This window comes from Melampsora larici-populina, assembly GCF_000204055.1.
Source record: "Melampsora larici-populina 98AG31 unplaced genomic scaffold MELLAscaffold_87, whole genome shotgun sequence".
NCBI classification, from domain to species: domain Eukaryota; kingdom Fungi; phylum Basidiomycota; class Pucciniomycetes; order Pucciniales; family Melampsoraceae; genus Melampsora; species Melampsora laricis-populina.
This window is the reverse complement of record NW_006768851.1, coordinates 206,670-234,226: the sequence shown is the minus strand read 5'-3', so window position 1 is coordinate 234,226 and position 27,557 is coordinate 206,670. Positions and strand designations below refer to the sequence as shown.

The window sequence follows — 27,557 nt, the reverse complement described above, 5'->3', positions numbered from 1 at the left end:
GGAGAAAGAAGCAGGAGAACGATGGAAATAAGACTTACGCGTAAAACAAACCTGTTTCATCCATGTTATAGACATCACACTGTTTGTACTCGGCAGTGATCTTACACATTCGAGCCCTCTCAGCTGCCACTACCTCAGGACTGGCTGATGCGGCTTCACCATGTTTTTTGATCTCACGAAGGTTGTGACGTGATTTGAATGCGTCAAGCCATCCACCACTCAAGTTCAGCCAGTCCTTGCTTGGGAGCTTTTCGAGTCGAGCAAAGTGGTTCCATTTCTCTTTGATTTGATCGCCGGTAATAAATTGACCACTCTTTTCACATTCACGTATGTAATTAACCAGAAGTGTTTCAATTTGTGGATATTTGAGCTCAGATTTGCGCTTAGTTTGGCTACTAACAGTACCAGCAGTGTCTCGAATTGATGCTTCTTCTTTGATCCATCGACTGATATTAGGTTGACTGATTCCCAAGTCCGGATATATTTTAGAGAAGTGTCGGACAGTCCCTGTTTGACTTTCACCATTTTTGTGGTACCAATTAAGGACCTCAACACGTTGGTTATAAGTCAGAGTTTGTTTGGTGACCCCAGATTTACGGCGAGTTCTGTTTGATTGGACTGGTTTTGATAAGCAGGAACGAGCCTTCTTTCCACGTCCGTGATCGAGAGAATCGAGATTGTTAGATGTCGTTCGTTTAGCTTCTTTCTTTCTATCCATCTTAATTTTTGAGTCATTGGAAAGAGTTGATTGATAACACGAGATGATAGATTGTATTGCTTTGAACTCATGACACCCAAGTGATAAGGGCTTGAATTCATCTAGACATAAAAGTATATCTACTATAAGGTGTTCATTAATCAAGTTTCCCCCATCATCAAACCAGTCTTGTTCTTCCTGAGAGAGAGTTTGTCCGTTCTTTTGATTTGATTTAAGTTCATCAAGACGTGTTTGAGTTTCTTCTTTGAGGTCTTTGAGCCCTTTCTCGAGTAGATGTAAATCATGCTCTTCAAATTGTAAATGTGATGGGAATTGAGAGGGCTTGAGGTCGGATGGTGCAAGAAATATTATGTTGCCAATGCGAGTGGCATGAATAGGATTCTCTGTGTTGAATTGAAGGGGTTCAACACCCAGAGAGGGCTCATTGCTGTCTGACATCGCTAAAATTGTATCAAAGAAGGCTTGCAGGAAGAAAATTTTCTTCCCAGCCCACTTTCCATGTATGCATTATGACCTTGGGGATCTAAAAAAACCTATGCATTATGGTTTTTGCCATAATTATGTAATTAACAAAAAAAATTGCCCGCACCAGCTGGGTGGAAGCCAAAACTTATGCATTTTGGCTGGTTATGCATGTGCGCGGGTATGCATGTGCGCGGGTTTGACTGTATCAGAGGTCGCCTGATAAAACGGCTCATTAGCATAGGCAGCCCCGGGGCCAATGCTTGTAAGTAGCAATACATCTCACCCACAAGCAGACCGGTCACTCTCGCCTGCGGACCTCGTGATCTGAGGTTGTCCCACTTTCATGGGTCTACACCAACAGCCTCACCCCTGGCCCACGCATCGCGACGCGATTATACATACCCCGTGCCCCCCTGCAGCTAGGATGCATTCGGCTATTACATCACCCAATCAATCCTCCTTTACATTCAACAACAAGACCAAATCCACCTCAACCATAACGAACATCCCTTCACCCCACCCACACCACCTTATTGATACCATACCATCACCAATACTACATACGAGATCAGCAACATTAGCTCCGAGTCAGTACCTCACTCACCTCCGGATCCGACAGAGTATGCTGACATCAGAATGAGATGATTGAATCCTTCCAGCCGATTGTGTAGTCAACTACCTGTCTTTCACAATGTTGCTCACCGACTTGGTGACACGGCTGCACGACCAATCCCCAACTTTGGCAACTAAGCTGACACTTTCACAACTTGTCCAATTCGTCAACCTCGCAAGCGACGTGTACAAGCGAGCAGACCGCGCGTTAAATTTTACTTTGGATGATACTCGCATACTTCCATTCCTCAAGCTCGCCCTCGACCTCGACATGGACTTGGCCGATTACGAAGCACTTTGGAACCTGTCATTCCCTTCCCTACCATTCTCTTGGATTGATACTGGCGCCCGTATTCGCTCGCAAGGTCTTACCCACCACCTGACCACCAAGGTGCACGAGTTCTATCTTACACCACCCATCTCTTCCTGCCTTGTGTGCGACAGCCCTTCCAAGCGCAACCTCCACTTACGCCCCCGACGAGAAGGCTACGTGTATGATCTGGATGGCATCCACTCAGCGGAGTTTCACACCCGCGTTTGCTCAGGTACAGTGTTTGCCTTCACCTAAAAGCAAAGCCGTGTATATAAACACACTCATTTTCCCATTAACTCCTGCATGTAGATTGTAGCACCACCTACCGCCCCTCGTATTACATAACCAACAAAACCAGATATTACTACACCGAAGCCCAGGGGAGACACCGTGATGTGTTCCAGGTGCACTGCCACTTTGCCATGTCTCACCAACTCGCCAAGAACTTTCGACACTGTCAGATGCTTGCCCAGTCAGTATCTCCCATTATGTCTTTTTGGAAGAACTTCTTATCGATTGCTTTTACTTTTCATAGTATCTCCACTTTCAATCTTGTGAATCTATTCAACCTCACCTATGTATCAAACCAGGACATACCCACCCACTCGGCACTCCCGACAATTACACCCCGAATGTCCCAAGAAGTTACCCGCGACGCAACTGATATGTGGAGCCTACTCCGACGGTACTCTCGCCGGGGTGACGTCCTTCAAGTAAGTGCCCGTGGTGAACAGGAGGACCGGTTACTATCAGCGATTATTCAAGAACTCCACTACATTGCCGACCACGGGTCAGTATTCCGCGACCACTTTTGCTCTTTGTGTGTCAAAGCATACCCAATTGAAATAGACGGCAAGCAAGCGACCAAAGGTTTCGCTCATCTCACTTAATCTAAAAAGAACGCTTTGAAATCATTCAACTGACTTCGTGCATCACATTAGTCATTCGAGCGGTCGTCACCAATGGCCTTACAATCGGGCACTGGCAATGCACGGCCTCTTTGGTGCAGCTTGAAGAGCTTGCCTATCGATCTGGCAATCCCCCCCCAAATGGCCCATGCCTAAATCCTTTGCCCAAGGTTACCTCTCGGTTCTGTGCCGCACATGAGGTCTCTTTGAAAGGATGGTGTTGGGCACAACCGTGCACCAACCTCGCGGAAGCAGATTCCCAAACATGTTCCAATGAAGATCACCGTAACGCCTTTGCCGATTTTCAAGCGCAAAAGAAGAAGAACTTTGCCCTCAAGGCAATGCTCAACCGTCCCGGCTCCAATCTCCCTTCGGATCCGACTGTGCACTTAAACCCTTTCACTGCGGAAATCATCGACTTAGACGAAATTCACAACACCGACGAAGCTGATTGCCTTCACGAAGCCGCCCGGGACGGTGGCGCCGCCAAGCCAAAAAAAACCCCGTCCTGTAGCCGCTGCCGTACTCACAACGATCAGCTGATCGTGGGTACGTGTGGAATCATCCTCAGTCGGCGAACATTTTACAACGCCGAAGCCCCAAGTGCTCTTAGGGTCAGTTAGCAAGAACCTTTTTCCCTAAGCATCCTCTCTATTTACTGATGTGTGTTTACCCCCCGCGAACAAAATGACAGGACTACCTATTGGAGGCTTTTCCAGAAGGCCTACCGGAAGTGGTCTTCTACGACAATGCGTGCACCCTACTGCGGGTTATTCACAACGGGGAGAAGGATCCGACTCCGTTTGAAAACACCATTATTCCGGTCGACCCGTTCCATCATGCCTCGCACAAAGTCAGCGATCATTTTTGTCAAAGATACACAAACCCCAAAAATTTTCCCGACCTGCAAAAAGACGGCTCCTGGATATTTAACTCTTCAGCTGGAGAGTTAAGTAATATTTGGTACAGTGGTTTTGCTTCCATGTGCCGCAACATGCAAGGAACCAGGTATGAGTTTTTCCTTGAAGAGATGGTTGAATTACGCAACGATTGGTTCAGTGCTGCTCTAGGTACTTGTGAATCAGTGGAATACATTGGGGTACAAAAGTTGTAGTTTTTCAAAGAAATGCAATGCCTTATGGCTCAATCACGCGTAAATGGGAGGAAGTATAATCTCACTCCAACCTGCTTTCATCACTCATGGTGACCACGTTAACATGATATAATCATGATAGTGACACCCACTTCATCTAGCACCTGATTGTTCCACAGCTCTTTGGATCCCAATGGGCTTCATGGGTTCCTCTTTCAAAATGAAATCGTATTATCTGAATTTCATTTGAATTCAAATACACAAAAAAAAGTGAAGATTTGAATAGGATCAAGAGTGAGGATTATGATTGGTAGGTTTATTTATAGAGAGGGATTTGTGCTTGCTAATCTGCTGGGACAGTTACCGAGTTGGAAATCTATTAACGTAGACCAGTATGGACAAGATTTTCCTATTTCAACTTATCAGACCTTTTTTCTTATTGTTTCAAAACTCATTGATCACTTCTCTAATGATACCTCTTCTCCTCAACCTCAATCGAGTTTCCTTTCGATCTTATCAATTAATCACCCACATCAATACCCACATCGATTTGGGTGATCATCTGACTTCCAAGCTCACCAGTCCCATTATCCTCCAAAATCAATCGGTCAATTCTGATTCTGATCAATTCTCTCACGGTATGAATTCATTTGAACGTTACTTACTGAATGGATAATGTTCGGCTTTCATTGAGCTTTCAGTGCCGATACCCGTTAGAAACTTTGATCGGTAGGCAAATGCATAGAGACTTCTATGCACATGGCATAGATGAAGCAACCAGTTTCGATAATGTATAAATCATTATCGAAAATGGCTGCCTTGCCTGTTGCACCAACTTGAACTAACCGCGGGGTGCAACAGGCAATGCCTCGGTAAAAAGTACCTGACGTTGTTCGCCGATGGTCATACCCATGCGTTTGATTTTGCCAAGCTGTTGCCACGCTCCCGACCAGGTTTCGCTGAATAAATGGTTGGTCTGTCCCATTCATGTTGAGTATAAATGGGACGATGCTGATAGACCTACCAGAGATTTGACTTCACAATCTCGCACTTACTATCTCGCCGCCCTTTACTGTCGCCTTCAATCATCATGCACACCTTGACCCAAGACGACGACTATGCCGACTTCCCACACCTGATGGAACAGCTTTCCCCGCGCAATACCAGGCGGTTCCGACGTTGAGTCACGTATAACTGTGGCTGTCATGCAATTATAGACTTATACTCACATGTTTGGGGCGCACTTAGGTGGCATTCTCAGCGCTGGACCAACAACCATTTTACCGGTTCCGATTGTAGACAACTGTACGTAATACGCCCTGCCATTGAAACTAAAGGTATGCGCACTAATGTGTTAGATATCCATTAGGCAATTTTGTGGCCCCCCCAATAGACGCTGCAACTGCACGCGAGGTTTTGGGAGAATTGGTGTTGCCAACACCTGCAATTGACCTTCACACCTCATGGATTTTCACTCTCCAAACCGCGACTGTTGGCCAAACTGCTGAGTTTTCGTTTAGGTCGACCCAAACGTACATTGACATCAATCTGGCCAAGCCTATCAGGTATTGGGATTGGGCTTCCACCTTCCCCGCTGAAATGCATCGTCCTTGGGGAATAAATGACTTGGGTTCTTTGGAAGTCGAAGTCCAAGCGTTTGGTTCGGACTCGGAGAGATCACATTTCATGTTGTGTCAAGAAAAGTATCACACAACTATGCTATTAAGTCTGTTCCAAGGGAAGCTCAAAGAAATCCCTTTGCTTTTAACTGTGGCCGAAGCACAGCTGGCCACCGATGTTCGAGTGAGTGAATTGTCCCCCTGCGCGAGTACGTTACTTCTTTGATTTCACAGTTTGCCGAAAACCATGTCCTTGCACACCGGAACAACTTCGGAATGCATGACATGTATACTTTGCAGGAGAGGTTGCGAGGTAAGGTCCATAAGACGTCGGACACTAGTTATTCCCCCCCCGAAGGCAATGTCGCCATGCTAGAATTCCTCAATGCCTTCACGCACTACACGTACTGGCGTACAAATAAGGCAGCGGTGATCAACGGATTTCATTACGTTGGATGGACACTGTTTCATTCTCTCATTGTCGATAAGACGTGAGCCAGAATCTTCCTTCACTGTTTGTAACATGTTATGTGTTTGCTCATCTTACATCACTCCTACCATACTACTATAGGTACAATTGGCATGCTGGTTACTTCTCTGGCAGAATTTCCGATTTTGAAAGTGATCACCGTTGCAACAGCCTGTGTAGGCGCGTTGGAATGAAACAACCGGCAAGATCCTAGTTGTAGTTCAGCAGTTATTTTTGTTTGCTTTTTCTTTGATGACTTTGTCTTTGATTTGTGTGCCTGTTTGTATGTGTTTCATTTGGAAGCGCTTTCTGCTTCTGGTTTCTCCTCACTCCTTTATTGTTCCTTTTCTCTTAAAAGTTGTGTGTTTTTGGCGCTTTTTGTGACTCTCTCTGCTTAGTGCACCACACTCGTTTGAAATCAATGAAAAAAAAATGGTATGACCAAAGTGTGCAGCGTCACAGCACAAAGACCTTGGTTCTGGTGGATAACTGTCTCTGACCTCAGAGGGAATAATTATACACAAGGTCAATTGCATGCATGATGCAAAAGAGATGCTTTTGGGTAGCCTCTCCACTGTGTTTGATTGCTGTCATTGTCGTAACCCATCGGTGCTTTTCATTGGTACAAACCATGCTTTGTGTATCACCAAAGCATGGTTTGGGGCATGTTCAGTGCTTTGGTGGCCGTATCAAAAGGCTACCACCTAAGTCTTCTGACACACTGAGATTGTTTTCAGCCAATCTCAGTGTTTGTCTTGTAAGCTCATGATTTGTGTTTGATTGAGTGAGTAATGGAACTAGGTTTTTGGTTTCTACATGGACTGCTTGCCATTGTGTTATGTCCAAGAAATATAGTTTCATAAGCTTTTACTCAAAAGTAAGTGGACACTCTCTTTTCCCGATTCTTGAACGGGAAAAGACTTATTAGCAAGGTTGGACAATTCAAATGGCACGTATTTAACAGATAGAAATACCAGAGCAATGCAGCTGACTCATTTGCCCTTCCAACGTCACAATCAAATAACTTGCTGCTCCCAAAAGTTGCTATCAATCTCACAAGCATTCTGGTTGTTTCCAAAGCAGTTTGTAATTACAAAGTGCCAATTGTGATTTGTTCAATCAACTACAATTTTTCTTTGTTTACCGACAGTATGTCTGCCGTCACAATGAAACATTGGTTATCTTTGTGACTTTAAATTGCTGTGAGTATGCCCATGGCAGTGTGCAAAAACCAAGCTTGGTTTTTGGCTTTCACCAAACTCAAATGGCTGTTCATTGTTAAAGGCACTGTGCCATCACAATGAACAATCAATTATTGTTCAAGTAACTCCCATTGTGGTCACTTGCAACACAGTGTGCCATAACAATGACCCAATGACATCAAAGAAATGTTCCTTTAAAGGGCGCGTGCCATAGAATGGGTTATTGTTCAAGTCACCACAATTCATGTTTGTTTAAAGACAGTGTGCCATAACAAAGTCACAAATGGTCATGTGACAAGCAACCACAATTCATGTATGTTTACAGGCAGGGTGCCCCCCAAAAAAACAACAGGCCTTTCTTTGAATTAAGTTGAATGTTTGTGTTTAAATAAAGGCCACCACGCTAAAAGAAATACCCTCAAGGGAGGAAAAAAGTTGGTCCAAAGAGTTTCAACAATCAGACCGTGCCGTGGCAATGCCTAATACAAACATTTGAAAGGATAAACACACAAGATTTATTAGACAACACACACATATGTCTACAAATAAAATTATAGAAGAAGAAGAGCATAGTTCTACAATTTATATTGTAAAGTTAAGTAAGGAGTGATAGTGTGGTTTCCTGTGAGAGGTACACAAACTTGATGCCTCAAAAACTTTTGGGAATGTAAAGTTACATTACTTGGTAATTGTACTACAACTTTTGTAGTACAGGGTCTTGGTTCTCGTATCAAGTGTGATTGTCCAGACCCAGTAAGTGTCATGTTTTCCATACTGGACAATGAGATTGTGAAGGGTCTGACGTCAACAATTGCTAATGAATCAAAAGGCATCAACAAACCAACCGTCTTTATTTGCAGTCCCTTATAATAAACACAGTAAGCGGAGATATATCATGATCATGATATATATCCGCTGTTCTTTTCAAGTCATTTAAAGTGTGTCAAGTGGGCTGGCAAAGAAAAACAGACGCAAGGAGTAGTAACAGCCACAATGGATGTCTCATGTGTGAATGGGACGCACCTGGGGGTTCAAATACTCTAGACTGAGCCTTAGTGACCAAGTGACACACCCAAAGACTTTGAATTGCCCAAGAATTAAAGAATCTCACATCTTTTTATTTGATGTGAGCTGCAATCATCCAAATCATCCAATCTTCTGTACACCACACCCAGCCCTTCCAAATTGGTATGACTTATATTTGATTGCCTATGGTACACTATGAGTGAATGTTCATCAGTCAAAATGTTCATATCATCCAATCATCACTACCACCAAACCAATACACATGGGCAACATGATCCTCACCAGTTTCAATCAAACACTTCACATCTATCAACTGTGACTCTGTTGTTTTAAACTGTACTCACTTTTCAAACAAAAATACTGCAATGCAATCTCAATGGATAAAGTGGCTACCAAAACAACTGAAAAACTCACCCAACCCAAACCCAAAAAAAATCACAAAGATCAGAAAAACCAACAGAAAAACCATACACTACAAGAAATATATTGTCAAAAATGAATGAGGAAAAAAAGTTCCTTTTTTGGTTTTTGTGTAATGATGATCAATTGGTATCAAACCCCTTAACTATTTGATCATCATTGTTTCTTTGTATATAGACCAAATTGAGCTAAAGAAAGAAACAAAGAAAAACAAAAATTATCTTCTTTGTTTCAAAGAAGATAAAGAACATGGACCATAACATCAAATAACCCATTTGTTTTTCCCCAAGCCAAACCCAACCGACCCCACGCAAACCCAAACACAACCCAACCACAAAGTCTTCATTCCACAGTAGTTATGAAAGGTAAGAACGCAAAATGTATAATGTGAATAGGAAAACAGAATCTATGTTAAGTGGAGGTGGAGGCTACAGTCCATCATTGCTTCGTTCTGCGTTTCTTCGATGGCCAAGGGGCCTTTCGCTCTTTGCGTTTCCGAAGGGCGCTTGGATCATCAGGTTGTTTCAAACCAGTCACTGCGTTGAACTCAGCTTGAAAATTCCGCCGCGCCTCACTGACTGTGATATTGTAGCGATTTTTCTCACCCTCTTCAGGCCAGCTGTCAAGCCAAGCCTTGAACCTTGGATAAGTGACTTTGTCTACAAAGTGCGCGTAGCGATAAGCCGTTTGTTCCTCCAATTCGTACTCGGTTCCAAAAAAATTGATCCAGTAAGGTATACGACGCGCACGGATTGCAGGCATTCCGACCGCATGATGCCATGCGAGTAGTGTGAACGTCATGGCGTCCTCTCCGGGCCACACTTTCAGGACCGGGGCTTCGGTACTGCTGGAGTTGAAGGACTTCTGGTCGGCTGCTAGGTCCTGGACAAGGATATAAGAAAGTGAGACAGCCTTCATGATATGATGAGAGGTGGCATTGGTTGATGGAGAAGAACAAATGGACGCACCTGGGCTGACAGGTTCCCGGTTAAAGCGGGGTCCAAGTGCCGAAACGAGTCGGGAGTCACATTGTCTGAGCTGGCGTCGCCTGACGGTGTGATGAAAGGGCGCTTTGATGGAGTTGTGTCTAGCTCTGGCGCGTTGTCCGTATCCAAAGGCAAATCTGAATCGAGGATCTCAATTGGTCCAAGGGATGATCCTGCAACGTGGGTGGCCGATCGGGGCGGAGACCAAGGTTCAGTTTTGGGAACCTTCGTCTCCTGAACGGGAGCTTTGGGAATAGAAGGTTTCCCAAGGCCAAAGCTTTCAAGAACGTCTTGAACTTCTTTGGCTAGGTCGTGGCGCTGGCTTGGAAGACAAAGAACGAGATTTTTGGCTGTGCGGGTGTACTGATGCGGCAGAGTGAGTGCAATGTCCCGCTGCGAGCATTCCAAAAAAGGATCAAATTGAAGTCTGCGTGAAGAGATACACAAAAAGACTCACCCAGTTTTTAAGTTGGTCATCCCAGACAAGGATATGGCCGTTCCAAGAGAGATCAGCAGCCGCTTTCGCCTCACGCACAAGGGACTCGCATTCGTCTAGCGCAACGAGAGGCCAGGTCGGAAAATGGTGCGTAATGACCGGGGTTGTGGGCTACAAATATAGAGGATGCTGTCAGGTTGGATGTAACAGTATATGAAGAAACAACACCAACCTGAGTGACGAGATGTAAGCTGACAACCTTGCTCGGGTCAAGACGAGGCTCGGACGCCTTTCTAACCATGTCTTCTTTCCATTTCCTGGCGTTTGAGAGGACCCGCTCGCCATCTTTGTTCAGCACGTGTCCGGTTCGGCCCACACTCTGCGCGCACTGCTCCGGGATTATACGGGCTCGTTTGGGCTGGGGTACTGTCGACCAAGGAGCATGGCTGGTGGTCGAGGGATGGGATGGCGCTGGGGTGGCATCCTGGGATCCCTCAGGCTTCATGCGATGAACATAGCATGTGCCAGGCGTGCCATATGCATGGCAGCACTAGGTTCCCAAATGGTCCAAGTCCACCATTTGATGAGCAAGACACATGAAGGAGGAAACGAAATCACTTACCGCCTTACAGTACTTTTGCGTACATCCAGTATGACCCGCACTTTTGTGCTTCTCGGCGGTGGGACCATCGCGGGGACGAGCACACAGTTGTGACGGGGCGGCGCGTTGCGCACGTTGCGAAGCACTCTTTGGACTGACTTGCTCGGCGACGAACTCGCCTTTGATGTTGAGGGGTGGCCCATGAAGTGATGCGTTGTAAGGGATTGGATACTTTTCGCCGGCGTTGATCCGCGCGAGCTCGTAGTTCAGTTGGTTCAGCTTGAAGGTTCGGTAATAATGCTCACTGTTTGGGCACTGGTCGATAGGAACCACGGGTGATCGAAACGAAGTTGGTATTAAAAAGAAGTGAACACGGTTAGTTTTGCCAGTGGATAGGTCCGATTGGAAGAAGGAGGAACACTGACTTTGACCTTGACCGTATCCACACCGCCTGGTATGTAGATCAGTGAAATGTTGACCGTGCACATGGGACAAGCCAGGCCAACATGGCCAGGAAGAGCAGGTGAAGGAAGGGGGTGGGATGGGTGTATCCGCTGGTACTTCGATCCGATGTAGGGGCTGCGAGGCTTCATGACGTCGGCTAGCAGGTCGCAAAATGGAAACAAAGTGAGGTGATCTCGGTGGCCAGATGGTCGGATTGAAAAGAAGGTGAAAAGGAACAGACGCCATGGGTGACGATTGATTGATTGATATTGATCAATCGTAAGGCAGTGTACAAAAAGGGTCTTGGGTGATCAAAATTTTGCTCAGCCATGGGAAAAAAAAGGGTCTGGAGAAAGCAGAAAGTGGTAAAAATTTCCAAAGACAACACATGTTTTGGATGGACGTGGCGACGCGACGCTATGGGTTGGGAGAGGTAGCGTTGTCGGTGCCATGGCCCCGCGCGCAGCACCCCCCCGTACAGCTGACTAGATCCAGGGCTGTAATGAGGGTGTCACGCGCCGTAAAATGTCTGCATGTATTTCCCGTGATAATTATCATGTGATAATTATCACAGAACATACAAAATCCCGATGCTCCCCGGTCACTTCACGTCGCGGCTTCCGTAGTGAAACCTAGACAGGAAAATTTCCAAACTTGATAAAGTTGTGCATCTTTTGCCCATCCACCTCGCTTTGAATTTAGACTGGTGATACATCCTATCTATAGATTATAATTTCTATAAATCAAGACTTCCCCTGGTTCTCATCAAGATTAAACCTTCACTTTCCCTCGCTGTAAGCTATAAGCAGGACTCTCGGTGAGCATTTATGATATACTCTCGTGCTATCACAATAATCATGATTGCTGATGACCGACATCATATACATTATGAATAGCAAATGGAATTTTTAGAAAGCGCAATACGCGAATCTGAATCACGAATCAGTGTAAGCACAATGGTCCATCTCATCGTCTCTCTTTCTTCTCCTGAAAGCTATTTTTTATCAGTCTAACCAATTGGCTTTTCTGCTCACTGTTCGAACTAGCATATAAATATCACCATAATGGGTCCTGGTACAAATGTGATTTATCTGAAAGTCAAGCAAACCTGTAGATTTGATAAGATTATGGATGTGTACGCAAAACACGTGAGGATGAGAATTGGCAGTTTAGGTTTCAGATATGATGATCTCAGGTCAGAAAACAAAACGAAAAAAGTGCTTTCATTGCACTTCTTTTTTCATTTTATTTATCGATTTTAATTGTTTCTATCTTCGATCTCATCTTCAGAGTCCGTGAACACGTGAGTATCCTTGAAAAATGTCATCTGTATCATTCAAAAGGCCTGATAATGAGTTTGAACAACACCCTCAGGACACCCCCGAGGATGTGAGCAGTACCTTCATCAGCTTGCCTTTCTCATCATTCAAGTCCAGCCTACTGATGATATCTGTTGTAATAGCTTGAGATGGCCGATGGCGATGTTATTCGTGTGGATCTCGAGCAGGTACGCCCCCTTCTTGGAAATCCTTCTTTCAAGAAACATTTTCAACATCTTGGTTTGATTCATCTCTTATTGTATCTAGGTTGGTGGAAGATGTAGGAAATGAATGATGGTCTTTGGACGTAAGCTTTCCAGTCTTACAGACATCTAATTCTATACCCCTCCTGTTTGAATCCACCATGAATCCTCTCAATCTTGCCAAAATCCTATATCATTATCTGATTGCCAACCTGTTTGTTTTTACTCCTGGACACCTTGAAAAAAGCTTCATGTCAAGCTACTTGAAGTTGTTGTTCATCTTGTTGGATTTGACATGCTGTTTCAAATTTCTGGTCTTGACTATTGGTAGTCCTGGGTAATATTGTATACACTTCATTTCACAAGCAAATACTTCAGCCATACACATCAATGATGACTTTTTAAAAACAACACTTAGGACACGGTCACTTGAGCAATTTTTAGGGAGAAATCACATTCTGCAAAATTCAAAGTGTCTATTTGGTGGTGTATGTTTCATTTTTGCATTAAAAATTTTACAGAATGTGATTTCTGGTCAGAAATTCCTTAAGTGAACGCGCCCTAAGTGAATGTGCCCTTAGGCTGCGTTCACATAGCCCAGATTTCCAGAAAGTATATTCTGGGTAACCACTTTTCTAAATGTAGAAAAGCAAGTTTTATAAAAAAACATGACTCATGACAAAAGAGGTCATGAAGTGTTTGGTTTATGAGCAATTAAGAGGTTTTCAGTGGTTGATCAGGTTGATCACCTTGATCACTTTTCACTAATCCCCCCATGCAATCCCAAAATAAAACTACCATTTCCCATGATATTGAGCTCTTCCACATCCACATCCACAACATCTTCAACATCTTCTCAAAGCCCAATAAGCATCCTCAAGACCATTATAAAAGCCAGTCAAGCATTTACATCTTTGATAGTGACTTATAAGAAACCATGTCAAACTTCAAATCTTTGAGGTAATCATTATACTCAGGAGGATCCTGTTTTGAAAGCCTTTACAGAGGGTAAAATGTTGAATACATAGTGCTTGATAGGCAAGTAAGCAAATGGAGAACACTATCTGAAGGGGTACAGCTGATCCTTCTATGTACCCTTCCCTTACTATAAGCCAATCATATCCACCAGATGTATATCCACATTTCTCCTGCATTTCTCTTGTAATACCTTTTGATCTGTGGACAGAAGCTCAAACCATCAAAGCAGGAAAAAAGTTGGATAACAACAGACAAATCAACTAAGTCTGTATGATTCTCAACTTAGCTCCTTCTTTAGATCTTAAGCACTCTAGAAGTGCCAAATGAGGCTTTGAATCTAAGGTATACATCACCACTTGATCATTGTTCCTTAACCCAAAGACACATCAACAAAAAGAACACATCAACAAAAAGAACACATCAACACAAAAAAAGAATGTATGTAAACAAAACACATCATGCAGCATTCTAAAATGAGCTTCAAACAGGAGAATTTGACAAATGAAAACATTTCAAATAATATGAATTCCTACCAAAAAAAAAGAAAACTAATAAACGATGAAATGAAACTTGAAAAGCTTGTTTGCTTACTACCCAAATATACTAAGATCACAGAGAATCAAAACTTCAATCGATTTTGACTTAAGGGGCTCCAAAGTCTTTCACAATCACTGGTTCATTTCCTTGTTGTTTATATGAATATCCATTAGTTTTGAATAACTGACTCTTCAAGAAAGGTCCGATATCATAAATTTCCACTTCCTTAGCCTAACACACCAAATAGAAAGAATCAGTCAAAAAATCAAAACTTCAAAGAAAATATCAAGACCTACTCTTTCTTCTAATTCTGAAACTTTCACTACAATCGTTTCAGGTGGTTCAACTTCATCTGCCTCAACTAATCCTCTTAATTTATTCATTTGATATCTTAATTTTTCCTTAACGATTTGACCTAATAAGAATCCAATCAATTCATCATTATCTTCTTTAATTCTCAAGTATTTCCTAAAGCCTCTTTCTAATTGTTTCTTAACACTCATCTTCTGTCCATTAACAAAACTATGGATAGCCACTTGAATGGCTCGATCTATATCATCTGATCTAACATATTCTCTTAAATGCATCTTCGCACTTGCTTCTGACATTCGAATCATAGATTCTAATTGTCGAATGGTGATTGGAAATGATCCAGTTGATAAAGATTCTCTTCTTAATTCGGCAAATAGTTTAGCCATCTTATCTTGATCCATTTGATGTAATTTCGGTCTAACTTTTTCTTTTGCATATTGAATATATTTCTTTAACATATCTTGAGGAATGATCTGGTGATAAAAGAAGATGTTAGAGACGAACAATCATTTTCTTGAGGGAATTTTAATAAAATTTCGCACTTACGTCTTGGTCAAGAGAAGTCTGAACATTAACCTCATCCACTTCAGGTGAGAAATCAGGATGACTACGCAAGTGACTTCCAACCACAAACTTGGCCAATAGTTCATCCACAATCGGATCACTATTGTCTCGTACCACGCACATGATGTCAAATCTCGATAAGATTGGTTCTGTAAGCTGTACGTTTTGAGAAAAAGCTATTGTGTTTGATATCAGCATCACATATGAGATATAGGTGTAGCTCAGAGTTAGACAACTTACGTATCTGTGAATTGTATCGGCCACCAATCGGATTGGCTGCTGCAACAATCGAACATCGAGCCTGAAGACTGGTGACAATACCAGCCTTGGAGATAGAGATAGTTTGTTGTTCCATAGCTTCATGGATCGAAGTTCTAAAGAAGAGTTACCAAGTAAATCTTCCATTTTGAAAGACGATGAAGTGATGACGCGAAGATTATAATAGGGGCTTACCTATCTTGGTCATTCATCTTATCAAACTCATCAATGAGACATGTACCTTTATCCGCCAAGACCAATGCGCCTCCTTCAAGTGTCCATTCTCGTGTTACTGGGTCTTTCCTCACACTTGCCGTTAAACCTACAGCACTAGCACCTTGACCAGTAGCAAAAACAGCCCGATGTGCAGTTTTCTCTACGTATTTAAGAATTGTGATTTCGCAGTCCCTGGATCACCTAACATCAATACATTAATATCTCCTCTTATACGATACTTGTTTCCGATATTCTTCGAAACGCCACCAAAAAGACTTAGTGCTAAAGCAGTTTTGATATCTTCATGTCCATAAATTGATGGAGCGATTGATTTGATAATCCGTTTGCCAATCCTATCATCTCGACTCAATGCTCGAATCGCTTTTTCGTCTTCTTCCGTTAATCGAGTTGACGCAAAAACATCTTCTTTACGATTGATATGATTAGCTTCAAGTACGGTAGAAAAGACAGGAAATCCATTTTTAATGTTTAATGAAACATCAAAATTATTTCTATAAACACCTGTGACTTCAACTTCTTCACCAGGTTTTGCCAAATCAATTAAATCCCATAACAAAATCACTTCTCGATGTCTAGGTAATCTACCAGCAGGTACAGATCCAGGTGATTCTTGTAATGTCATCTTTTGATAATTTCGATAAACCGTTTGTTCAGAGTTAATAGCAAATGGACCTTTTCCTCCACAATTCGAACAAAAACTTATCTTCACTTCTACATTTGCATCTTGATAAAATGGTCCTAAAGTTTCCCCACATTTACCACAATCAAATTTAACATATTTCAATTGAGGAAAAACACCTGTTCTACGAGTCACCACACCTGTGACTCTTACTAATCTATCTAAATGTTCTTGTCTAAGTTCTCGAAGTGTATATGAGGTTGGTAATTCGGTGATTCGAACATGGACTTCTGTATGGATACGATCGTATTCTGGATAGTAAAGTAAGATTGCATCGAGTGCTACTGCATCGAAGTGTGCAAGCATAGGTGCTGGACAATTTGCAAGAAACCAAGCTAAGATTGCCTTTGAATCTGAGAGATGTAAAAAGGAGACTTCAAGGGATTCGGAATTGACTGTTAAAAGAACATGGTCATATCAGTTACACCTATAATTTGTCTGAAGAAAGAACATGGACAAGAGATCAGTCAGGGAAATTAACCTTCTCCTAACGCTTTGATACGTTGTCCATATACACTAGTGCCACTATCATCAACATATGTCATTAAGAAATCTTTAAAGGCTCTCATTATCGTTCGTTTCACAGCAGGTACTTCAATCCATTCTTTCATAGAGTTAGATTTGATATCGCTCAATTGTTCAATAGGCAATTCATCTTCTTCTTCGCCATCTTGATCATCTTCTGCTACTTCCGCAATCTCGTCATATTGACGTCTTCTTCTTCTTCTTGTTAGGAATGCATCTTCGTCTTCACCCATTTCACTATCTGACTGTAAAAAATTGGGAACTCTAGATTTACCCTTCCGTCCTATATGCAAGATACCCAACCATCAAAGTCAGGACGAGAAGTTCAAAGTATGATCAAGTTGAGTGAAGCCTACCATCTGGGCCTCTGGCTTCACGTCTATCTCTTCTGGCCATCTTAGCTTCTGCCAAAGCACGAGTTTCTGGATCCATAGCATCTAAATCATCATCATCATCATCAATGGCAGCAGGATCGTATCGATCTAATTTCGGATTAGCTGCATAATCACTTATGAAAAGAAACTATCGAATATCAGAAACTTTTCAGTCGTTTTTTTTTGAAGTAAATCCTTTTTTTTTCAAAAAAATAAAAACTTGAAAGCTTATGAGAACTTACTTCATCATATCATCTGCAAATAAATCTTCTCCATCTTCTTCTTCGTCTCCATCCCTATCGCCTTCATCTAGATCATCTATAGCTTCATCTATGACTCCATCACTTTCTGTATCACTTGTAAAAGGTGGAGGTGGTGAAGAAGGTGGCAAGGAAGAAGGTGTTGGTTGATCTTCTGGTTGGTTCAAAAGACCTGAACCGTGTGCTGGTACAGATGAATCTCGACGACGTTTTGTGGGTGAAGCCTGTGTTCGAATTTGAAGCGTGGTGGTGAACTCGACCTGGGCTATCGAACAAAGGTATCAAGGAGAAACGTATTTCGCTGCTCCTTGTGCCTTTGTCGGTCGCCTCGGACGAGAACCCTCCAAGCAGACAATCAGCCTATGGTTTCGTTTACATTTCTAGCCCGCGATGATTATTGATTCAAAGAGCGCACCATTGTGTTTTATCAATCCAAAACAATTCCTGTGGGTCAAATATATTTTCTCGTATCTTGATGATGATATCGTATGCTGAATGTTATCTGAATAAGTTGAACGGTTTGTGAAGATCGATATCTTGAGAATTCACGTACCGCTTCGACGCGTGTTTGTCTAGAAACATACTGATGTCTAGTATGCTTATAGTGAGGAGTGCATATAATCTGACTCTCTCTTTCTCTCTTTGAAATTCTTATGTACCATCAACTGATTTCTATAAAAACTTCCAAAGTTATCTTAACGAACCCAAGTCTTTTCCACTTCAAGAATGACAATCTCAAACTCACAAACCAGAACTCAATCAAGATCAGAATCACTACCGAATCGTCAAACCAAAACCATCAAACATAGATTACCCAAAAGAAAAGTGGAAGAAGTTTGGAAACCATTATCAATTAAAAGTTGTGAAATCTTAGAAGAAACTTTAAACCAATCAATCAAGTTAGTATTTCTCAATCCTAAAGCTCATCATAAAAAACAATAGGACAAATTTATTAAACAAAGCTTGGGTTTTTTTTTCTAATCTCGGTATTTAGATCATCTATAACTTCAGAATCAGAAACTCAATCAATCCAAAGAATTCAAAGACGTGCACAAACCCTTACAAAGAAAATGAGAGTACCAATAGGAGTTTATAGTGGAATCAAACTTAATTCTGAAGGTCAAGTAGAGATGATCAGTTTAGAAGATTTGATGAAGAAAAATAAAGAATTAGAGGTTTTGATCGATCGTAAAGAACGTGAACGAAATCCAAAGTCCAAGGGATGAATTCAGCCGTCTAAGCCTTGTTGTTTTTTGATTCGTTATATCTTATTTGTTAACTTATATATTTGTAATGCATTTTGACCCCTTTGTATTATATATATGGTGCGATTCACTACCTCTTTGACTATCTTGCATATGTCTCTAATGATGTCTGCACTGACACGTTTATATACGCTCTAGGTGACCCAAAGATGTCAAAGTAGACTGATTCTAGACCTCATGGGCGTTTCTTGCTCAAACAGTGGACGACTCTAAAGTATCAGAAATATGCGCCAGCTGGCAAATAATAGCTTGGACGAAGTATCAGGGACATCACCTCACAATTGGTGAAGAGGTACAGAGTAAAAATTGATGAAGGAAAAGTTTTCCAATCCCATGATGTAGTGCTATGATCCTACACCCAGAAACAAGGACAACCTGATTTATACCCTCATGAGGGAAACGCGTGTCACGTGTGTGGGGGAGATGTTTTTTTCATTTCCCGGGTATACAATGATAGATCCAAGTAGACAGTGATGACAGCTTTGCGCGCTTCAGGCGTGCTCATACAAGGACCGAGGAACAAGATGAAATGATTGAACGAGTGACCCGATAGTAGAAATGATTTTGAGCTAAAGATTTGATAGAATGAAATGTGGTATGTCTAGCTATGATAATTCTTGAAAGGTTGGGCCTAGAGCAGCTGCTAGAAAACAAAGCCTTGGCAAGGATATAGATTGGATTGAGAGAGAGAAAAATGATGATGATCAGAATCAGATGAAGCTGAACTGGAAAGGTAATCTTCAATGGATCATAATCAATCCTTGTATCTTTCAAGAAATTCTGCATGAAACTTGGTGAAGCGTTTGACAAATTCATCAGTTTGATCACCAAGGAAAGTGGTACGGAAATGTGTAGTATTCTCAGCTTGACCGAATCCTGAACCGGGTACCACCTGAATGATGATGAAGGGAATAATTAAAACGCGTTGATTTTAGTTATCAGATTAGAAATAATGGGACAAGAAGGAAAAAGTAAAGTATAGGGAAGATATGAAGTTTTACTTACACAAATACCAGCTCTTTCAAGAAGTTCCAAACAGTAAAATAAGTCAGGTTCCTTTCCAGCTTTTTGAGCAGCTTCTATAGCTTTCTTGGGAAGTTCAATTTGTGGGAAGAGATACATGGCACCCTGAGCTTCAGATGAAGACATTTTAGAAGTAGATTGAAAGACTTTTGAAAGTTGAGCTGCATTCTTGTTCATGTTCTTTTGAATTGTACGTGTCTCTTTATACCACTTTTTATAACTGGGTTCTCCAGGTTTAGGTGGACGGACCAATACATCAACACCGATTTGTCCTTGAATCGGTGGACAAAGGTCGATTGAAGCCAGCTTGGTTAGTTGTTCTTGCACAGGTTTAGGAAAGTTGACAATCTCTAAGAATCCTCCTCTACGACCACATTCACCCGTTTGACCCTTTGAGATCGAATGTAAGCTCACTAATGGTACTTGTGTTCGAAGTTCCTCATCAGGATGGGTTGAGAGGGCCCGTTTGAAAGAAACAAATTTCTTCAAAACATGATTGGCTATATTTGCCTGATAAACTTCATCTGCTATCAAGACTAAGTTATGAGAAGCGCAGAATCTGATGATCTCATTCATAGCCTCAAGACTGAGGACATTTCCCACAGGATTTCCTGGTGAGATGAGCACCATCGCTCTAGTACGTGTACCCTCAGCAGCTGCTTTCTTTATAACCTCTTCAAGAGATTCTAGATCAGGTTCCCATTGTTTTTCTTCTAAAAGCTGATACGGCACTTGGTGAGCTTTTTGAAGAGCAAGAGTAGCCGAGTAAAGTGGGTATTGTGGGATAGGAATCATAACTCCATCTTGCTCTGATGCGAGGATTAGTTGCAAGATTGCCTTTACGCCGGAAGAAGCACCAGTTGTAAGGTAGATCAACTCTGGGTCGGCCTCAACTCCACCGTCGCGTTCTGTTAGAAAAATGTAATTGATCGCGAAAATATATGCGAAGTTTCAACAACTGATAAAGAAATGATGGATGAAGGGAAGGCGTAAGGACCTGCGAGGAATTCAGCAACATGTCCACGGATGTATGCAAGTCCTTTGGAAGCACTGTATGCCCCAATGCTTCCTCCCATGGCCTCTAAGAGCTCTTTGGCACGTTGGACGACGTCTGTTGGGAAGTTAAGCTCTTCAAGGTCCATCAAACTTGGTAATTCCGTTAAAGCTGCTACCTATAAATGCACGTGTTACTACTTCCATTCCGCACACCGTATTCAAAGGGTGATGACTTACTTGACGATTAAACGTGATAGGCTTTTGACCCATATCTTGGGGGTTACCAATGTTATTCCTCAAGATGCGATCAAAGCCAAATTCCTTCAATGGATTCTCTGACTTCCTTAACGCTTTCTCGATTCTATAGATATTTGATTTGATCAGTAACATGATGGTTTGATTCTGCAAGAAAACAAGTAAACAAACTCCTCAGCCCTAACGGCTACTTCACCACGGACAGCATATTGGGCTTGAACTACGGCTGGGTTGATGTTGTCGATGGAAAGAGAAGGAGCTGTAGATATCAAAATGTGGCAAAGAAAGAAACAAAAGGGCAGAGTCTAGTCAGTTTTATGGATCAACTAAACACCTGACAAAGTGTAACTGACTTATCGTACTCCGTTTCACAACGGATCTGAGATAGAAAATACAAAGAAGATGAAGGTTAATAATATGACAAAACATACGAGTTTGTATTGATTGGACTTACTTTGGAGTTGTCATCTGGGTTGTTTCTGCAAGCATACAAGAGACAATGAGAATCTTCTTCAACCAAAGCCATCTTGCAATCGATACCGGCTTCTTTGACGACATCGTCAAACCTCAATATTTAGTAAGAGATTTAAAAACACAAAAAAATGTAGTGCCTAACACCAATCAAAAATCTAGAGGCTCTTAGAATTGCGAAGGAAAGCGCTCTCAAAGACAGAACTTGACCACCTTTAATAGTTCCAGATCTCACCCAATGCCTTCCAAAGAATCACTCCGACCACTCTCTAAGACTGAAAAGGTCTCCGATGCGTGCCGAGGGTGACATTCTTTCCAGCCGATCCAGGTAATAAAATTGCTTGCCGATTAAGATTGTACAGCAATTGCTTTGAAGTTTGATGAAAGCTACAATTTTCTTGAACAATGAAGGCCCGTAGGAGTTTTTGTATTAATTCACCAGGATCTCATACACTGATTAGAATTTCAATGTGATGGCAAACTTTCGAAAGACGATGTGTCTAGATAAGATAGGAAATCATCAAATCGGAGTAGCAAATACAATCACACATATAATCGGACCATGTCGTATCTATGTAACAGACATTGAGGAGACCGCGTCTTCGATCATTCAGATGTACCCAATCGCAGTAAATTATCCAACGAGGCCTCAAATTTGATGGAGTCCATGATGCAGAGCGTCAGTTTTTTTGAATTCGAACGTCAATATGAAGGTGTTGGACACTCTTGCCTTATCTAAGCTTATCTAGTAGACTTGATAGGCGAGTGCAACATCTCCCCCAAACGGATTCGTAAGAGTGGATGATACTTCCCGGTGTAGCAGGGATGCTGAGAGCAGAATCTGATATGAGATGAACCGCATGATGAAGTCAAGACGTACACCATAGATCTTCACAATTGGCGATAGGATCAGGTTGTGATACATAACATCCAAATTCCAATACAACAGTGGGTCAACCTTCATAGGAAATGTGAGCTGTCGCGAGAGAGGTCATCCATGGATCTGCTTCATAACAAGTGCTGTGAAAGGTGTTGAGAGGAATCTGGAGAAGATTATTGGATAAAAGAGGAAATCTTTGGGAAACAAAAAGCTACACACGATTGTCAATAATGCTTTTGACGAGTTTGGGAATCACATAGGCAAGATGGTCAATAAGAAGAAAGTCAAGTTGAAGTGCAAACAATGCGCTCATGGAGCAGCACCAAGGATAAGCCGAGAAAATCTCCATGATGCTATCCTTCAGTTCGTGTTCAACAACTGGGTCACCTCACCAATGTAATCCATGAATCTTTGGACCTCATAAGTTACTATAGGCTTAAGAAGTAATACCAGAATTTCATCATCTATTCTGTTCATGCAGAGTCAAGTCCTAACTAGATTGCTTATTCATCAGATTCATACTATTGTTTTTGGTGGCCTCAGTGCGTAGATCGCGCGTAAGGCTAAATATACCTCCCAAGCAAATGATCTGACGATCTGCGCAAAACATTCTCCCTGATTAAAGGATATCATCACGCTATTGAGCAACTACACACTGCCGATTTTGCCTGTCACTCACACCACATCTCCTCAAGGACATGACCAGATATAATAACGCGAAGGTGTGTCACTTTTTCATGCAGAAATGGCTCACAGTCAGCCCCGAACAAGGGTTTGATGAGACATGGTCGATGTATCTCTCTTTTCCCCAAAATTCTCTCTGGATTATTCAACTCATTAACTTAAGAATTTGTCTACTCCTCTCATGGAGTATGTGAGTTCTGAGCTTAGGTTCTACGTGGTCGGGCTGTTGTCTCGGACCTCATATTCGAGTCCCTCCACATCCATCCTGACTAGGCTATTCCGGTTAGTCTAGGTAGGGTAGGAGTGGTTTGGGGGGGCCCCTCGGGGCCTCTCTCGGGGCTCCAACTAGACCTGAGGTACTCTAATCCTCTCGATTATCTAGTGGATTGAGGAGAGGCCTGAGGGGGGGACTCACACCGAATGCTGAGGAGCGGGAGCTGTCAGACCCCTACCTCTGAGCATGGGTACAGTCAAACCTGTGCAAATGCATAATTTGGGTGGACGAGTTTTTCTATGCAATTTGACCGTTCATTCATTTGCACAGGTTTTCTGTTAATGCATAACTTTATGCATTATGGTCATAGTGCATAAAAATATGCATTATGACCACAACCCTGGGCCAGCAACGCAGGTGTTGCGTGTTGCGCTGCGCCTGCGTTGCGGTTTTTCTGACCGCAGCGCAACATAGAATCAAATTCTAGGTTGCGGCCTGACCCGCAGCGCAACATCATTTGTCAAATCGATGGATTTTTTGGGCCGCAACAACATTTGTTGCGTTGCTGCCCAAAAAAAATCACAGTTCGGCGTTTTTTTGGCGCTGTTGCGCCTGTTGCGTTGCGCGACGGTCAAGGCGCCGCGCAACCTGACCTCACCATTTGTTGTTGCGGTACTTACCGCAGCGCAGCATGTAATGCAGGTTTGTGCTGCGTGTTGCGGAGCAACGCACCAAAAAACACTCGTGTTGCGGTGCGTTGCGTTGCTGGCACAGGGTTGATGACCACGCTCAACAAAACCAAAAAAGTTATCTGTATGTATTGGGTCTTTCAAAGGAGGCAACAAGTGCGGCGTGTATTGTAGATGCGTACAATGATCCTTAAAAATCAAGTTCAGGAAGTTCTATGAGATGTACAAATGTACAGCTTGCTCATTTGACAAATTTTTGTCTCCCAAATCGCAGGAAGCCCCAGGGCCGGCCCCGGGGCTTTATGCATTATGACCACCAACATATGGATTTTTCTGCCAAAAGGCTATTCAGTATTATATTATGCATTAATCTGAATTTTGGCCCGCACCAGCTTGGTGGAACCCAAGCCTTATGCAAAATGGCCAATTATGCATCTGCACAGGTATGCATTTGCACAGGTTTGACTGTAGCGTGTTCAGAGCTCTGACAAGCACCCCTAACTCTGAATTCGGTGCCCCTGCTCGCACGTATTGTTCTCTGTGCAAGCTTTGTGTATCAAAGTTTAACTCACTCAACTAGGACACGCTGTGGATCAAACCTTATTCCTATTCAAACTTTATTTCTGTTCACATGTATGCACGCTTGTACCTGTTGTAGAGTCAGAGGTGTACACGACTGCGCACCAGCAGGTCACGTGCAGGTCGTACAGTTGTTGTAGATATAGCGCACTCAGCTCGGCGACGGCTTCCACATCATCACCATTTGTGGAGCCGAAGCCGTGTTAGCTAACGGAGTCTTCCGTCCTATCGTTAATAGGTAATACATCATCACCATTTGTGGAGCCGAAGCCGTGTTAGCTAACGGAGTCTTCCGTCCTATCGTTAATAGGTTATGAGCAGCGTTACCATCGAATCACAAAGAATCAAAACGAAAAGTGTAATTGCCTCATAAAGAGTAAGTCTGAGCCGCCACTCAGCGTTGCATCATATGCCATCGTTAGCTAGAAGCCCAAACAGGCCTCACGGAAATACCCCCTCCGCAAATACTCGATCTCGAAATCAGTCTCGTTCGAATTCACATTCTCGTAACCCTTCCCGTAATCGTAACCAATCTCGTACTCAATCTCGCAACCCATCTCGTAACAACTCACGTGAACGTTTACAATCGCAAGAAACCGAAGGGAATCCCACCCATACTAGAGATCACACACCCCTAGCAGCTTCAGGTTTTCCAGGACCTCCCGCCAATCCCGCATCTTTCATACTCCCCCCACTATCTGATTCCGCTAAAGACCGTATCGATCAAGAAGATTCTGATCAGGCAGACCAAACCGTAAGCCTCAGTAAAAACAAACGACATCAAACCATTTTTCTTTCTCGAAATTCTTCACAAGATTCTTTCAACATGTCGGATCCGCTAAACAAACGACTGAAAGAACTCAACACGAAACACGATAACGTACACAAGTTTATCGAAAAAATTGAACCTTTGAAACTTGACGGATCGAACATTGCTAGATGGAAACACCGTACGGAGCGAGCGGTTTTTGATATGACCGGTGTGGCAGGGTATTGGGATTCGTCTAAGATTAATCAAGACAATCCGGTGGAAATGGCCATTGACAGGTGTGCTGGGCGTGTCATCAATTCGACTATTGACGAAGAGCTCAAGGACATGATCTACAAGAAGACCCTATCTCATGAAGCTTTACATGCCTTGGAGGAACTCTTTCAACAAGGTGGAAGAACGGCTCAATATGTAATCTTCAGAAAAATCATGCTAAAAAATTTCGATCCTTCCTCCACGGACTTGATGACTTTTGTGAACGAGATGAACAAGGACTTTGAGAAACTCAAATCAGCCGGTTTTAACTGGGAAGAGGACATCGTGAAGGGTATGGTTATGCAGATGTGCTCTCCGACTTCTGGGGAGTACGGAATGGATGTTTTAAACGCTACGTTCGACGCTCGTTATCGTACCGACAAATCCCCTTTCTCTTCATCAGAAATCAGAGCGGCGTTTCAAAATTTAATCACGACAAGAAAAACCGTACATGAAAACGATCATACTATATCCGCCCTCACAACTTCATTTCAAAGAAATATGACGCCTGCGAAATGGAACAAATCAAAACCTACTCCTCAATCCTACCAATCACCTTCTTCTTATCAATCACGAGCTAAGCCATCTTTGCACGGCCCAAACCCTCCTGGTCCGATTTTTCCTGACACGCGAGAACGGGACCGAACTGAGGCATCTCCGATCAATCCGCCGAGGAATGCCCGGGAGGAAGTCCATAAGGGTATATGGCAATGTTTTCACTGTGAAGAATTCGGACATGGCAAACTCGCTTGCCCGGCGTTTAAACGTTTTCAAAGCAGAACCGCTCCCCACTTCAACGACTGGGTGAAATGCTCAAACGGAATCTTTTACACTCGCAAAGCAGTCTTTGGATCACCTACGTACGGCAGGCCTTCAGCAAGGAGCCTAGAGGTGGAAACGAATTCATCGCAAACGCCTACTCAAGTATTGGCATCGACGGTTGCATGGAGCGCGGAAGGCAACTCCCTTGATGAGACTCCGACGGAGTACTTGTTGGACAGTGGGGCCACGCACCATGTGAGCAATGCGCTCTCGTCGCTAATCAATTTCACTCCTATTTCCCCTCCCATAAAGCTGAAAACTGCAGCTCATGGAGATCATGCTCTCATCGTAGGGAAAGGATCCCTGAAAGTCAAGACATTGGACGGTTCGGATTACCTAATTCCAGACGTTTATTACAGTCCTCAAGCAAATAACACCCTCATCTCTCAAGCGGCGCTGGTGGAAGATGGGGCAAAGCTATGGTTTTGGGGGAGTGACATGGTTATCAGATTACTGAATGGAAAATCACTTGTGGTGTCTTATAAAGATCGAAAATGGTTATTGAATGCAATTAAATCAAACGTTATAAAAGAGTGTGAACCTGAAAAGATAGGAAAAGTGAGCGTGATGAGCACCGAGAAAGATGTTGACCTAGCCTATTTATGGCATAGGCGTTTCGGCCATGTTGACATGAAGCGCATTAGGAAACTTTGTGCAGGACAAATGGGTTTGAACCTTCCTCAATCACTACCAGCAACAAGTTTTGTATGTGAAGACTGCCTGACATGCAAAAGCACGAGAAATCGCAAACTCGGGAGATCGGGACGCGAGCTAGGACTTCTCGACGTGATCGTATCCGACGTGATGGGCCCTTTCCCTGCAGGTGTGAACGGTAATCGTTTCACCGTGACGTTCCGCGACGTAGCTACGACTTTTTCAGACATCGTCATCATCAAACAGAAATCGGATGTGCCTGAAGAATTCACTAAAGTAATCAACCGCTGGGAAAGGGAGACCGGTTTTAAAGTCAAGCATGTACGTACCAATGGAGGTGGTGAATACATCAAGACCACTTTCAGTAATTGGCTGAAATCAAAAGGCATTGTTCACGAACATTCTAATCCTTACGAACCTGAACAAAACGGAGTAGCAGAACA

General features: G+C 42.8%; 8 protein-coding genes across 8 annotated transcripts; 5 read left to right on the top strand and 3 right to left on the bottom strand.

Annotated features, from left to right (window-relative positions):
* Positions 1–1,874: 1,874 nt before the first annotated feature.
* MELLADRAFT_95700 (uncharacterized protein) lies at positions 1,875–4,189 on the top strand (the record flags this gene model as incomplete). Its single annotated transcript, XM_007418245.1, has 8 exons — positions 1,875–2,340; positions 2,418–2,580; positions 2,699–2,821; positions 2,862–2,898; positions 2,966–2,978; positions 3,050–3,630; positions 3,711–4,024; positions 4,102–4,189. 8 exons carry the CDS (start codon positions 1,875–1,877, stop codon positions 4,187–4,189), a joined length of 1,785 nt encoding a protein of 594 aa, XP_007418307.1.
* Positions 4,190–5,338: 1,149 nt separating this feature from the next.
* MELLADRAFT_69330 (uncharacterized protein) lies at positions 5,339–6,411 on the top strand (the record flags this gene model as incomplete). The annotated part of the gene is made up of 4 exons (XM_007418221.1): positions 5,339–5,414; positions 5,479–5,912; positions 5,963–6,219; positions 6,300–6,411. 4 exons carry the CDS (start codon positions 5,339–5,341, stop codon positions 6,409–6,411), a joined length of 879 nt encoding a protein of 292 aa, XP_007418283.1.
* Positions 6,412–7,934: 1,523 nt separating this feature from the next.
* Positions 7,935–8,448, top strand: MELLADRAFT_113562 (uncharacterized protein; the record flags this gene model as incomplete). The annotated part of the gene is made up of 4 exons (XM_007418260.1): positions 7,935–7,998; positions 8,073–8,152; positions 8,229–8,277; positions 8,339–8,448. 4 exons carry the CDS (start codon positions 7,935–7,937, stop codon positions 8,446–8,448), a joined length of 303 nt encoding a protein of 100 aa, XP_007418322.1.
* Positions 8,449–9,283: 835 nt separating this feature from the next.
* MELLADRAFT_113561 (uncharacterized protein) lies at positions 9,284–11,558 on the bottom strand (the record flags this gene model as incomplete). The annotated part of the gene is made up of 5 exons (XM_007418256.1): positions 9,284–9,727; positions 9,814–10,224; positions 10,289–10,438; positions 10,500–10,817; positions 10,890–11,558. 5 exons carry the CDS (start codon positions 11,556–11,558, stop codon positions 9,284–9,286), a joined length of 1,992 nt encoding a protein of 663 aa, XP_007418318.1.
* An 818-nt stretch (positions 11,559–12,376) lies between these two features.
* Positions 12,377–12,922, top strand: MELLADRAFT_95698 (uncharacterized protein; the record flags this gene model as incomplete). The annotated part of the gene is made up of 5 exons (XM_007418244.1): positions 12,377–12,507; positions 12,603–12,615; positions 12,669–12,701; positions 12,775–12,819; positions 12,899–12,922. The coding sequence occupies 5 exons, from the start codon at positions 12,377–12,379 to the stop codon at positions 12,920–12,922; spliced, it is 246 nt and encodes an 81-aa protein (XP_007418306.1).
* A 1,229-nt stretch (positions 12,923–14,151) lies between these two features.
* Positions 14,152–17,997, bottom strand: MELLADRAFT_76084 (uncharacterized protein; the record flags this gene model as incomplete). Its single annotated transcript, XM_007418227.1, has 10 exons — positions 14,152–14,580; positions 14,646–15,134; positions 15,208–15,401; positions 15,466–15,599; positions 15,679–15,859; positions 15,901–16,794; positions 16,881–17,207; positions 17,281–17,432; positions 17,541–17,783; positions 17,974–17,997. 9 exons carry the CDS (start codon positions 17,546–17,548, stop codon positions 14,455–14,457), a joined length of 2,505 nt encoding a protein of 834 aa, XP_007418289.1.
* Positions 17,998–18,284: 287 nt separating this feature from the next.
* MELLADRAFT_113559 (uncharacterized protein) lies at positions 18,285–18,784 on the top strand (the record flags this gene model as incomplete). Its single annotated transcript, XM_007418261.1, has 2 exons — positions 18,285–18,457; positions 18,553–18,784. The coding sequence occupies 2 exons, from the start codon at positions 18,285–18,287 to the stop codon at positions 18,782–18,784; spliced, it is 405 nt and encodes a 134-aa protein (XP_007418323.1).
* A 793-nt stretch (positions 18,785–19,577) lies between these two features.
* On the bottom strand, positions 19,578–21,586 carry MELLADRAFT_95696 (uncharacterized protein; the record flags this gene model as incomplete). The annotated part of the gene is made up of 7 exons (XM_007418243.1): positions 19,578–19,715; positions 19,829–20,754; positions 20,844–21,018; positions 21,080–21,137; positions 21,269–21,356; positions 21,451–21,458; positions 21,552–21,586. 7 exons carry the CDS (start codon positions 21,584–21,586, stop codon positions 19,578–19,580), a joined length of 1,428 nt encoding a protein of 475 aa, XP_007418305.1.
* Positions 21,587–27,557: the final 5,971 nt, after the last annotated feature.